This window comes from Trachinotus anak, unplaced genomic scaffold (genome assembly GCF_046630095.1).
Source record: "Trachinotus anak isolate AG129_WGS33_773 ecotype Australia unplaced genomic scaffold, CSIRO_AGI_Tana_v1 ptg000001l, whole genome shotgun sequence".
In the NCBI taxonomy this organism is placed as follows: Eukaryota; Metazoa; Chordata; class Actinopteri; order Carangiformes; family Carangidae; genus Trachinotus; species Trachinotus anak.
Window position 1 is genome coordinate 9,901,524 of NW_027273852.1, and position 13,606 is coordinate 9,915,129.

General features: G+C 40.5%; 1 protein-coding gene across 9 annotated transcripts in view; it reads right to left on the reverse strand.

Moving 5' to 3' along the window:
- LOC139619477 (dedicator of cytokinesis protein 9) overlaps window positions 1-13,606 on the reverse strand; it is a 78,470-nt gene that overhangs the window by 31,963 nt on the left and 32,901 nt on the right. For all 9 annotated transcript variants that reach the window (XM_071474925.1, XM_071474923.1, XM_071474919.1 and 6 more), the window contains exons 2-7: window positions 11,263-11,379; window positions 6,322-6,411; window positions 3,902-3,984; window positions 2,622-2,691; window positions 552-647; window positions 22-156 (exon numbers count right to left, since the gene is read on the reverse strand). In XM_071474925.1, coding sequence (XP_071331026.1) covers window positions 22-156; window positions 552-647; window positions 2,622-2,691; window positions 3,902-3,984; window positions 6,322-6,411; window positions 11,263-11,379 — 591 coding nt within the window. The remainder of the gene's footprint in view (window positions 1-21; window positions 157-551; window positions 648-2,621; window positions 2,692-3,901; window positions 3,985-6,321; window positions 6,412-11,262; window positions 11,380-13,606) is intronic.

The following is a 13,606-nucleotide window of genomic DNA, read 5'->3' on the forward strand; positions in this document are numbered from 1 at the left end:
CAGGAATTTTTTAGAGCGTACCTGAACCACGCCCATACAGGAGTCCAAGAAAATGGTTCCTTTGGGCTCTTTGGAGATCTTCTCATCCTTGTAGAAGTTTAAATTGTAAGAGCCGTCCCCGAGCTGGGTTAGGTGGAAATACCTCCTCTTGAATGACTGAAATAATCAGAAGAATAGAATATCAGAATAGATGGAAAAAAATCTACACTCCCTTGGCAAAATATACATATGATAAATTACACAGTTTTATTAATCTGTAAATTAATGTGCTTAGGGCCACAACAAACAATTATTTTTATTCTAGATTAATCTATCAATTGTTTTCTTGATTAATCAACTAATCATCTAGTCTGTAAAATGTAAGACAGTCCAAAACCCAAAGCCATGTAGGCAAAGAAAAACAACAAATCCACATATTTGAGAAGCTGAAGAATGAGCTGGAGAAAAGAGACTCAAATCATTAAATGATTATCAAAATATTTGCCAATAATCGTCTGTTGATTTATTAATGGATTGATCATTTCAGGTCTTAACATGGCCAACACCCTCACCCTCATGGTGACGCTGATGGCACTGTTCATGTTGCCTTTATACAGCCAGCCATGTTTGGTAATCCCGCCTTTCTGGGAGCCTAGGGAGGCCGTATCCTGCAGGAGACAAAGACACAAGACACTCATGCTAAGTCTCAGCAAGTCATGTGACAATGCCTGGCAAATAATGGGAAAAATCACTCCTTATGTCAAGATCATGTCACCTGTTTCAAAGACCAATATATTTGGAACCACTGGAAGATTTTGTGTTAAGAAAACTCACTCTAATATTGTGTTAGCAATGCTTTTAATGCAGCCTGCCAACACCTTTCCTTGCTGTGCAGGAAAACCTTTGATCTTGCAGTTTAAGATGACATTGAGCCCAACATGATGTAGGTCTGTCTCTGTCCAAACAAGCAGGCAGAGGAACATTACACAAACTGCGACTGGGAACCCAAACAAATATCTCGATCTTCACAGCAGACCCATGACACACGGACCCGATCATCTCACACTTCTGAGGTGAGTAAGCAGGAGATCACACCCTTCACATATGACTAAGTAGCTACCATCATCATCATCTGTGAAAATAAGCCAAATAGGAGAGAAATGAAGGAAGAGACGAACTGCAGCCCTGTCCTGGTTTAGATCAGCCCGGCATGACCGAAGACGTTTCATTTGCAGTTACAGTTCCCGTATTTGAAAGTGGGGAATTGTATCTCTTACTGCGCACAATGAGAAGAGTGAATGGTCTTTCAAGATGCCATCACCCTGCTCCAGCATCACTTCTTCTATTTCTCTCAGTCTTATAAAGCAAAGGGGGATTTTAAAAGCGCTGGCATGAATATTTAGTATATTCAATGCGCCTTGTGGAGTAATTTGAAAAGCATCTGGAAAGGTTCAGTGCCTGGTTCTCCTCCTCAGTGTCTAGACAATATTAACCAGTCCCCAGAGGGGCAGACAAATCACTGAAAACTTTGTCAAGGAGAGGTACAAAAAAAACAACAACTGGCAAACCAAATAGTTGCAACACAACGCTAAAGTCAAGACAAAGAGAAGCTAACCAGGGCAAGAGTTTAAAATCCTTTTCTTTCATCTGCACAAGCAACTATTTCAGTCTTCTGTGGACAGATGGGAGGAGGCCAGAGAGAGAGGTAAGAGTTGAATGAAGGGCAATTTGGATCTTGTCATGAGTGGTGCTGTAGTGTTGAAGTCCAGCCCCTCCTGTCATGTCAGAGGTAAAGTTCACTGTGAGGCTGAGCAGAACAGACCCTGACCCGTGACAACCTGGCACAGCTTTAGCCTGACGAACGCATTTTCAACAATAACAGCTGCATTAACTAACACATGACCAAAGGGAAACAAGACACTGAACAGTGAGTCTGTTCAATATTTATTATATTGAAGAATGTTTTGTTGTCTATAGGAGGCACCGTGATATATCGTGTGAGGAGAGAAGGTCAGGATCATCATCATCATCATCATACATCTTATGTATGAGGCGTGCCATTCTAGTATGTTAGATAACATTTATATCAGCCACAGCTTTGTATCATCTTTGAAACTCCCATCAAATCTGAGCGACTCTCAGGTGATTAATCAGCCTCCTCGTTGTGCACGCCCACAAGCCATTCCAGCGACAACAAATACTCATTTAATCTCTGCAAGAATACACACCCTCTCTGTCATACATGAATTAGCAGTGGGGGAAAAGATCCAAATGTTGCACGGCAGCCTTGAGAAAAGACATGGGGCACCAGAAAAAGTCTAATTACACTTAATTCTTTCCATCAACGAGACACAAAACTGCCTTTCATGTCTTTAACAACTACAGGAAACAGGGAAGGAAAAAGTGATTACTGAGAATAAGGCACATTTAGAAGTGGACAGTCTTTTCTAGGCAAGGTTGATATAATCCTGAGTAAAGACAGTCTAGAAACAGGATAACTTAGTTGTACTTGCTTATAAACTTGCAACTAGTTGATTTTTTTAAGTTACTAGGCGATTTTTTGGCATCTAAAAGAGTAAAAATAAAAATCAGTAATAGTACTTGTTAAAATCTTTTGGCAAACAAGTAGGACATAAACTCACCTCATCTTTGTCGACATCTTCATCCACTTCAAATACATGGACAGCCAGTTTATCAGGCCGGGAAACTTTGCTGTAAAAATATGATCAATTCACATCAACAAACATCTACCGTGTGTTTTAACAAGGTCAGAAAACAGCATAGAAGCATAGAAGAACAAGTTACTACAGATTCTCACAGATTGAAGTAACTAAATGCTCTGCTGTTTTTGCATCATTTTGATGTACTGACTCTCTATCATCTGCATTTTACAGTGTCAGCCTCCCACAGTTTAAAACAAAATATTATTAGCTCCAACACATTTATCCAATGGCTGTAGCTACTACAGATATTATATACAATACAATGTATTCTACAATATAAATGACCACACAGTATTCAAGGTAGTTAAACTTTAGACACTTCAGAAGTGACCATTCAATTACTTTTGATATTTAGGTACATTTTAATGCTTATGTTAACACTTTACGTTTAATGGGGTAAGTTACTTTATCAGTACTGATTAATATCCATGGCAGTTTTCGTCAAGCTAACCTGTCTTCAGTCTGCAAATCTTTCTAGCACTTGTGGTCTGAAGTGGTGTGATGGACATTAAGTGATTTTTCCTTGTGTTTTTCTCATTTTTGGAAGTAATTTTGCAGTCAGAAAAAAAAAGGCTGAAAAAGGCAGCATCAAGGCAAATGCAAATTCCAGGAGTGGTGAAAAGCAGCACTTGATTGCCCATGGAAACATATTAAGGTGTACGCTGTCTGGTAGAAAATGAAAATGTGCCAAAAGTAAGAAACTGCACCACGCGATCTACGTCACCGTGTATTGTTTTAACTTCCCCATATTTACTAAAGTAACAGAACATTTGGCAGCAGTAACACTGTCAAGGTCACTGTCAACTCATATTCTAACATTTTGTCAGTAAAACAGATACTCTTCAGGGAAGAGGCTGGAGCTGATGACACAACCTCTGGACAATGAAGGTGGTTTCCATTCTGGCTGAAGTCGGGAATTGTCCAGTGCATCATAAAAAGGAAACACTCTTTTGTTGCGAGGAAATAGGAATTATTTTTCCGCTGTGTTTCCTTTTCCTTGTGATTAAGTCACGTCAGGAAACAAAAACATCAAACTGCGTGTTATTGTCTGTATACTGTGGTGTTGTAGTTTAAAATCTCTGGCATCCATGCGTTTTGTAGAGCAGCTGTTGTTACTTGCCCATCGTAAGAATCTTTTGGCACCTGACCACATTACCTCTGTGAATATAGAGTTCAGTAGTGCTGAGGCACAAACTTACTGTGGAAGCTGTCGAAAGTCTCCAGAATAGTCCTCATACTTGTAGTTGACGACATGCCAGTCTGATTTGTAGGTCTTAATGCACTGTGAAGACACAATGCAAATGAATTACAAACCACTACAACACTGTGTCAACACAGAGGGGTCAAAGTGTCAGTATGCTTGAAAGGAACTTGTCAGTAATCACTTCTCAAGGTGTTCAGAACGGCTACACTCTGAGGTGGGATGAAGAGCCGTCGTCATAGACACCAGCAAGATGCATTAATAGTTTCAAGTATTTTAAAGTGTGGGTGAGGGGGTTTGCCACTGATTTACCATTGCACTCCTACAGTCTAATGCTGTCAGGCTCATGATGGACAGGTTGAAAAAAATGATCTAAATCGATGCAGGAAAAACAGAAATGTCTTTTTTTCAAGTGGAATTTGACCATCGAGAGTTTCATCAGAGATTTGGTGTGTTATGCTGCTAGCTGTAGCCTGATCCTCATTTCAACCAGGGATGGGGAGCGGGCTACAGAGGTCTGGTAAGCTCATTTCTTTTAACTCCACGCCCTCAGATTTGTTCATTTTCAAACTTGCAATCTTCAGACCCAACCCAACACTCACTCAAGCGACAAGACTTCTGGCAGTTTATCAGATTTTGCTTATCTCCCTCTGTGTGGGTCTGCACAACCTTATACAGTAGTTCTCTCCAAGACCAGCAAACAGACAAACAGATGTGTAAAATCAGTGGAGTTCTCCTTGAACTGGAAGAATCTCCAGTCTAAAACAGGTTTACAGTTTCCTAAAATTTCAGCAGATCGGCCACTGGGGCATTGGAGTTGGAGTTCTTTTTTTTTTTTTTTCCTTTGTTTTTTTATGAATCACAATAAAGCACAATCACAATAAAATATTTGCTTTGTGAAAGAAATGAAACCTTTCCTGCAGTGAAATCCTTAAGGAAAAAGGAATGTACTGTGTGGTGACCTCAGTCTATCCATCCACCAACACAAACTCGGAGGGAGTGTATCTCTATCTCCCTTTACTCGGAGAGGAGACATCTGTTCATTGTTAGTCAGTGATAGGAGAAGCTCACTGGTATCTGTTCAACAGAAATACGTGCCTTTTACAAGAACCGCCCCGACAGGGAGACGAAATGCAACCTGATCAGGAGAGCGATCGGAAACAGAGAGGCTCTTGCTGGGCTAATCTCCACAGCTGTCTTGGTGATGTCACACAACACTTGACCGGGAGCTTTTGTATCTTTATGACTTCAGACAAAGGCTCCCTAAACACTGAACTCTGACCTGGAAGGTGAACTGTCAGCAGCCAGTTGGTCTCTGGCTTAAGAAGACAGTAAGAGCAGTGAGCACAGACTGGATGGTGAACCACTGTGCTGGTTAGAGGAAAAGACATTTTCCTTCTCATTGTTAAAATTCATCATTTTATGGAAATATTAACAGGCATTTTTTTTTCAGCCCCACTGTATTTACGTTACATACTTCAAAACACACATCATAGGAACTTCTGTGTGTTTTGATGAATGTTTACAACTTGCTTTGCTACAACCAACCCAACCTTTTGAATTTGAATGAAGACTGAAATGAACTATAGCTGGACCACTGGATAGTAGACATGGTTATGACTCGGCACAGACAGCCCTATAAACCAAAGCTGACAGAAAATAACTAGATGTTTGATAAATTTGTGGACTGTAAAAAATAATTGCACTTTATCATTTGGTAGTGTCCTAGCATAAACAGATATTACTGAGGAAAGACAGTACAAAGAGTCCAGTTGGCTCCAGTAATGAGCCATAATGAGCCCATTTACCATTTATGCAACAGTTCCACAGGCTGCAGGCAACACACAAGTCAGATGGCTGCTGGACACATGAAATCAAGAGGTTTCCTGATCTGCTGTGATGTGCCACATGCATTACAGCTAATATTAGGCCACAAATTGTGTAATGACTCACATTAGTGTCACTATTTTGCAGCAGATGACATGCTTTCCTTACCACTTCCTAACCTCGTGTTCCAGATTTAGTTTATTTTATGCGTCTTTTTGAGCATTAATACCCATCTGCACATTGCCATTACACTTTACAGTGTCTATAAGACTATCAAATGTTGTAATTGTCATTGCTCTTTATCTGCTTGTTTGGTGCCTTTGTTGAAGCTGCAGTGCGTTCTTACAGCTGTAAAAAGATGGAAATGTGGATTCTTTAAAGTCCCTAAACAGAAGAATATTGTTAGGTATTGTAAGTAAAGAGTTTAATAATACTTTGCTTCATCAGAGTAGTGGGTGTGTGATTGACATTGGTCTGGTATCAGATTTTGATTAAAATGTTGCTTAACATAACCAGCTTTGGAAGAAAATTGTGTGTTCAAGTAGAGACCCCTCTGCTCAAGAAAATGTTTTTTTCCGTGAATGAATGTACCTCTTGGACAAACAGGCTCTGGGCCCCCCTCTCTGCATTTTCAGGCAGCGTGGGGTACAGTGTTCTCCCCTGCCGCCTCAAAGTTGAAATCTGTAAAACAAAGCAAAGATTTATTCATCAAGAGAAACAGAACGGAGAAATTACAACAAACAGATCACCAAACACAGTCAACATAGTAAAAGTGAAATCGAAACAAAATGTGGGAGACATTTCTCAAACTGGACACCTTCTCTCAGTATTACAGTTTGTGGTCTCAGCTGGCCACAGTTGCTCTGGGTGTTCTTTTAAAATATTATTCTGTGCTCGGGAACAAACTGATGTTCTTTCAAGGAGGCAGTATGTGAGGGAGGCAGGATGCTTGTCCATACTGTTCAGCTCCAGGACCCACAGACACACCCAAAGTCTGGCTCTCTGCCACTGTACAGGCGCTCTGAGAGTAATCAGCGCCTCAGCACCTCTAATGCTTTGTTTCAGCCTTTAACTAATGACCAACAGGTTCAGACTGCACAGCAAAAACAAAAATCAAGGCTCTGCAGTTTAAGTAAAAGCCCGCAAACGTGGGAAAAACACAATTCAGTATATAAAGTGGAAAACCTCTTTGACATCATAAAAAAACAATATAAAATACAGTTCCTTTTTATTTGTCCACTCTTTCCTGAAACTTTTCTTGACAAGGTGCCACAGTAATAACACCCACTTTGTGCAATTATGTAACCGGCTGATAGTAGGATCAATACTGTTTAGGTGCTCTTTCACAGTTATGTATACCACAAGAAATTCACCGCAGTTATAAATTCAACCCACTTTCCAACTTCACTTTCAGAGTTGTGTTTAAATTATAGTATCTCATTTAGATGAGAATCCCTTATGACCGTAACTGTTAAAAGATGTGTTCAGGAGGTTTCTTTCATTTAAATAACAAGAACCACAGATTCAAACAATGTGACAAAAATATATATAAATACACTTAACACTCCCTTCTTGACTTCCATCTGTTACAACTCCTCCAACAGGTTGTTGTGAAGGAGATGCAGTTGTGGTATCTAATGTCTGCTTAGATCTTTTTTTTTTTTTTTTCCAAAGCAGCTGTGTGAAAACTAGAGCTCCATTCAAACTGGCCCTGAGTGAAACACTGCAACAAGCAACATCACCATCAGGTCTTGGCAGGAGGATTAAGTCAGACTGTAAAAATAAAGTGCATTTGATCACACATAATCCCTGCGAGCAGGAGTGAAATATAAATACAACCATTAAGTGATAGCGGTGCAGCTGACTGAGTTAAAAGGAAACACGTGAATTCTGGCTTTGAGCAATTCAAATGCTCGTCAGCTGTTTTTTCTACGAGTCTGAGGGATGCAGACAATACCTCGATTATCTTTTCCCAACACATTTACTGAAGAAGTAATGATGTGAACAATTTTGACCGATTTTGACAACATCCACTACAAAATTACACCTTAATTACAAGTACAACAAGGAATGTTAGCGCAAGCATCCGGTCTCCAAATTTAGTTTAAGAATTTAAGAATTTAAGCAACACTTCACATAAACATCACGGATAAATGTCAGAGGTATACTGTATGTTACCATTTTCACCCAAGTGATTCCTCTTTTCAACAACAGTTATATAGTGTAAGGCTTTTTTCTTAATAACTGTGCATTATCTCAGTGCTAATGCATGATGTTCAAATACTTCATACAATAATCATGATCACTGAATCAATGCAAAATTCCTGTCATTCTCCTTCACCCCGTCTTCCTCTCAATGTGTCAACTACGACAAATTCCATACCGAGTTTGTATTTGTGAACCTTAAGTCTCCCCTTCCTCTCTGTTAGCCAGGTTTCCTGCAAGGGAGATAGTAATCTCTACAGGAGAAATAAACAGGCATGGAGGTAAGAGGGAGCCAGGAAGTGGGTAACAGGAAGCATTTAATTGGGCCACAAGTCGCCATGGAGAACCACTGGTAAAATAATCCCTAAATTAGCATAGCATGTAGCTGCACTCAGCAGGACTCCACCAGCATCTTATTTCCAAAGTCATTCTCCTTTCTCACAGTTACCCGAAACTCAACTGACAACACCAAAACCAATAATGAATACATCATTTAGCCAAGAGCTGATATATCTGATTCCTCTGTGCCATAGCCCCCACTGTTGTCCAAAAACTATTAAAAACACATCAGAAGGACACTCTGTTGCACTGGCTGGCATGTTCCTCTGTCATGATGAACATCGCCACTGTAGTTTATTTTGAGTCAAACCCACATAAACAGTTCTGCCGCTGTAAATACTCACTAGCCTGTCAAATTAGAGGGTAAAAGTAGTACGCAACAAATACAGTTCACTACAAAATTCAAGGGCAATCTACCAAATAATTGCTGAGATATTTCAATTTGGACCAAAGTGGATCTCAGGGCTGAGTACCACAGACAAGGCAGGGAAGTCAGCAAGTATTTAGAGATTCATGGGATTGGCTGACAATGACAAAAATACAGAACAACATCAGCCTTATGCATTAAAGATATGCAGCATGTGGTGTTATTTAAAACCTTTTGGAAGCTGTAAAATGGTTCACAAAAGAAAAAAAAGTTATGTCCCAATCTGTCTTTACAGCAGGGATGGGCCTGGACGTAGAGTATACCTCAATTTGAGGAAAAGAGGAAATAAGGACTCCCTCCTGGAAATCCAGGACAAATTTCTCCAGAAAACTTGCACAGAGAGCACACAGAGACCTGAGTAGAACTGTCTTATGCCAACAGCTTTCAGATCAAAAACAGATGGAGATGATGTGAACACTGGCTTACAAAAGAACAGTACCAACACATGACTTTTGATGTGCCAGTGGGGCTAAGATAAGGTAGAGACCTGATAGCGGCGTCTACTGAGGAACAGCCAAAAACAGGATTTATACAAAAATAACACAGACTGAGAAGCTCCTTCTGTCTGTTTTGGCCTTGATTTAGCCGTCTATACTTAGCACTGACTTCATGCATACTGAGGTTTATCTGTGTGAATACACACTGGCCACTGCACTCCCGTCACTAAAAGCACCAAACACTGAAAGCTCCTGGACACAGAAGCTGATTAAACCCTTGCTTGAACAAGAGTCCGGCGCGGCTGAAACAGATGTTAGGTTCAATCACTGTGCCTCTTGTGTTTTTTGCTTCTCAGTCAGAATCACCTGTCCGCCCCTGACAACATGCTGTTTGTGTAAAGCTGGTATGTCATGTTCATAGCAGTGGGGTGGAAGTGTGTGATACAAGAGAAGACAAAGTCAAGGCTGCCCCACTGTAACTGAGCACCCAGCTGCCAGGCCTTTCAAACTGTAACAACCCCTGCCTTTATTCAGAGCCAAACCCAATGTTAGAAACTCTTTTTAAAAAAAATCCTTTTCACTTTTATTCTATTCAACACTGCTGTCCTCATTCTCATTAATGAGAATTTGTACAGTACAGTGACTAAAAGTTATCTAAAGATAAGTTGCTCTAAATACACCATTACACATTTAACCAGCATCCGTTTAGTTATCAGGGTAACTGGGTCAGACAGTGGTTTTAGTCACTTGGACTTAAAACAAACATTACTTTTACAGAAAAAAAATCCATTCCTCATAAAAAAAGGGTCTACCCTATATAAAGATATAGCTTTTTAATGCTTGAAAATTCACAAAATAACCTTAACCTTTATTCACTGCCTGTGTTTATGGTGACGAACATGGATTTGTGAAGGTGCAGCTGCTTGGCAGTCGTATGATGTATGAGTATGACAGTGGTATTGATTTTGAAAAAAAGTACATTAAAGTGTATTACAAATAGGTTTGGGGCAATTTGTACACAAATTTGAGGAAAATAGATCCTGAGTGGATGATATATGTTTTTTCATTTAATGGTTGGCCACTGCCAAGACACAGGTTTGAAAGACACTTAAGAGGAAGTTTCAATACGTATTTTACACTCACATGATACAATAAATAGTGCCTTTATACAACTTTTGTTTCAGTACATAAATCATCAGAATCACTCTTGTTTGTACCATTTCACTCCCCAGGGTTTAAACATTCAGACAAAAGATGTTAAAGCCATCAAACAAAGACTTCTCGCACTGTAATAAAAGCCCAGACTCTATAAAACTTCCACTGGACTGTGAGACAGAGTGGCAGGGTCAGAATTGAGGATACACTACACGGCACGAACATCTTTCAAAGAAGTGTCATTTCCTGAAATACCAGCACTGAGCCAGATTTCCATTTTGGATTTTTCACCTTCGATGTGGAAAGTGTAAGGGGAGCGTACGTCCTGCACATTGTGGCTGGAGATAACACTTGCGCTATCACAACATTGGACACAGAATGGGCGAATTAAACAGATGGCCCCTGACCATTCTCTCACTACAGCATGCGTGGATGTAAACAAAAGGAAAGTCTCTGTGAACGACCCCACCCAGTACTCACAACACTGACCACGCCTGGGCTGAAGGAAAACACTGCAAAGGCCAAACAAATACAACAAAGAAAATATGCAAGTGGGTGGGTGAATAATGATGGTGGACGGATAACAATAAATAGTTTGACCTTGTATGGTTATGGAGCACAGTCTGAAAAAACCTTTTAATGACTTACTGTATAGGCAGTTGAACTGTGTAATTATTACCATCAACACAAATTATTTACAGGGAGATTTTTCACCTAAAAAATGCCTCACTTTCCGCAGCAGTAACCTGAGTGGCCCCACCGGAAATCAAAGCCCCAACAGTATTATTACCACTCTAAGATATATACCACCACTAACTTTTTTCCATAGTTAACACCTTATTCCTCACCAGCATAATCACAGCTACAATATCCAGAGCCAAATTTACACCAGTAAATTTCTATGCCAGTTTTTCAAGTGTGGATTTGACGGACTCCAGGAAATATGAATGAATCAGGCGTGAAACTCACCTCAAAGTCCTCCAGGGGGAACTGCAGCATGTCTCTGAGGACATCGCTAAGGATCTGTGTCTTCCTTTGCACCAGCACATTTTCATAGTCCAGCGGCTCAATCACCTTGGGTTTCACCTGGAGAACACAGACGAAGCACTCCGTTACTGTGGTCATTGTTGTAAGTTTGCAAATGATTTCCAGCCTAAAAGTAACACACATGCGTCGAAAAACACACAGCTTTTATGAGGAAAAATAGTTGGCACATGTCATTTTTTAAATGTCTTTCTTAGCTAGATCCAGTAGAGAGATGATAGGAAATGAGGGGAGAGAAAGATGAGTAATGACATGCAACAAAGACCTCCGATCAGACACAAATTGACGATGTTGCAGTTCATGGTCCACAGTGCTTTGAGTGAGAGTGAAAGAACCAAAAGATCCTGCACACTGTCAATCTCTACTCACTTAATTATGTTCAGCCCTCAGACCTTCATTTAGTATGACTTCCTGAATGAGAGTGAAATTGGAGTTGATTTATGGTGCAAACGTACATAATGGGAGATACTAATACCCCATCAACACAGTGAGACCTGACTTAATTTAAAATACTACATATCAATATTAATGATTAACTTTTTTAAAACATGCTTTAGAGCCTTTTAAAAAAAGAAACTTTCCCTACTGTATGGTCTTGGGCAAATTTGATGCCTGAGTAAAGCAACTCATGCACTATACTGGTAATACAAGTAGCAAGCACATTAATAAAGAATTTAATCACTGTACACATTAAATTGTATGCTATTATAGTCAGATGCAATTGCTTACTAGGTACTTAGGTGGCCAGCCAAATTCAACAGGTGAAGCACATACCCATGCATAGCAACAGTGATGTTGCAGTGCACAGACACGACTCTAGACTGAGCTGTTTTGGGCTACACCAAAACATGCTATCTGTTGGATTCACTGTGATAAGTCTATCAGGGCTCCACCTGCGCAGAGAAAATGTGTCCGCCTTAGCAGTGAGAAGGTCTTGATCAGCTTATCCCTCCATGAGAGTCAAGACGTGCGTGTCAAGGAAACGAGGAAACAATCACACTCCACTTCAATTACAGGCACTACATACACAACAATCCTCTGCTGTATAAAACAAAGCTCCACCATCCTCTTCAACTTTAAGTGTAAAGAATCTGCAATCAGGGATAGATAATAGTTTGAGCTTGCAAATGTTGTTTTGTAGCTGACTCTCAAGAGCTGATGTGGGTACACTATCAGGAGGTGATTACAGATTTATGGTACATCATGTAGCCACATAGTGTCTGCATAATGTTACAGTGTTGACCTCCTGGAGGCTAGGTCGAGCTTGTGATGTAAAATAATCTGTCAACACTCGTAGATGATGGGATGGGAGGTTAAATGTAACAGCCAGGGAGTCAGCACAGTTGAAAATGAACAGTGATACATGGGCAGACTTGAGGGCTGAGCGACAGCACGGCTCACATCTGGGACTGATAATACTAGCATGATCTCAGAGGGAGCGTCATGGATATTGACCTGCTTAAATACATGTTTCTGGCAAAACCTTTGTTAATAACAGAGCACCAGCTCCCGCTGAGGACAGAGGGCGCAGGAGTTTCTGTCAGTTTCAAGGACAAGGAAGGGGACAGCAGAGTGGAGACGGTGCCACCGTGTCTGCCAGCTGAAGCAGGTTGTGACCTTATCAGTCAACCATTTACTCACAGCCTCATCTGGACACAACAGCTACATTTAAATGCAGTCTCACTTCAGTGGAATATTTCCCCTCCACCATGGGAGAGAAAAAGTAGAGAGATGAATGCAGGCAGGACAGGTAAGTCAGGAAGGAATAAAAGACGCGAGACGAGAGATAAGATGTGTGTTTGTGTATATGTCTGTTTTGCTCAATCAGATGCCTAAAATCGCTACATCTCTAATACACAGCCCGACTTCTTGTACAAGACAGTGAGACCTTAAGAACATCAGGTACACACAGCTGGATTGTCATCCAGGAAAACAAAGAAACACTAACAACGAAGCAGATAAGCCAGGGGAATTACCAAACACCTCCTGCAAGTGAGAGTAAGTTTGGGTCACGAGTGACAGGATTTGAGCCTTGGGATGTTCAGCTTCCTCGCATAAAAACAAAGGGAGAGAGTCTTGCATTTTGTCCTTCCACCAAAAAATAAAAAATAAAATTAAAAAAATCCTACTACCTACCAAATACCTGGTGAAGCTGAATCTGCACTGAACCCGCGCAGTTTAACTGGCCTAACAATTGTGTTTTTAAAATAACGCAGCTGCCAAATGATATGACCCCATTATAGGGATCGTGCCCTCTTCTCACCAGTGA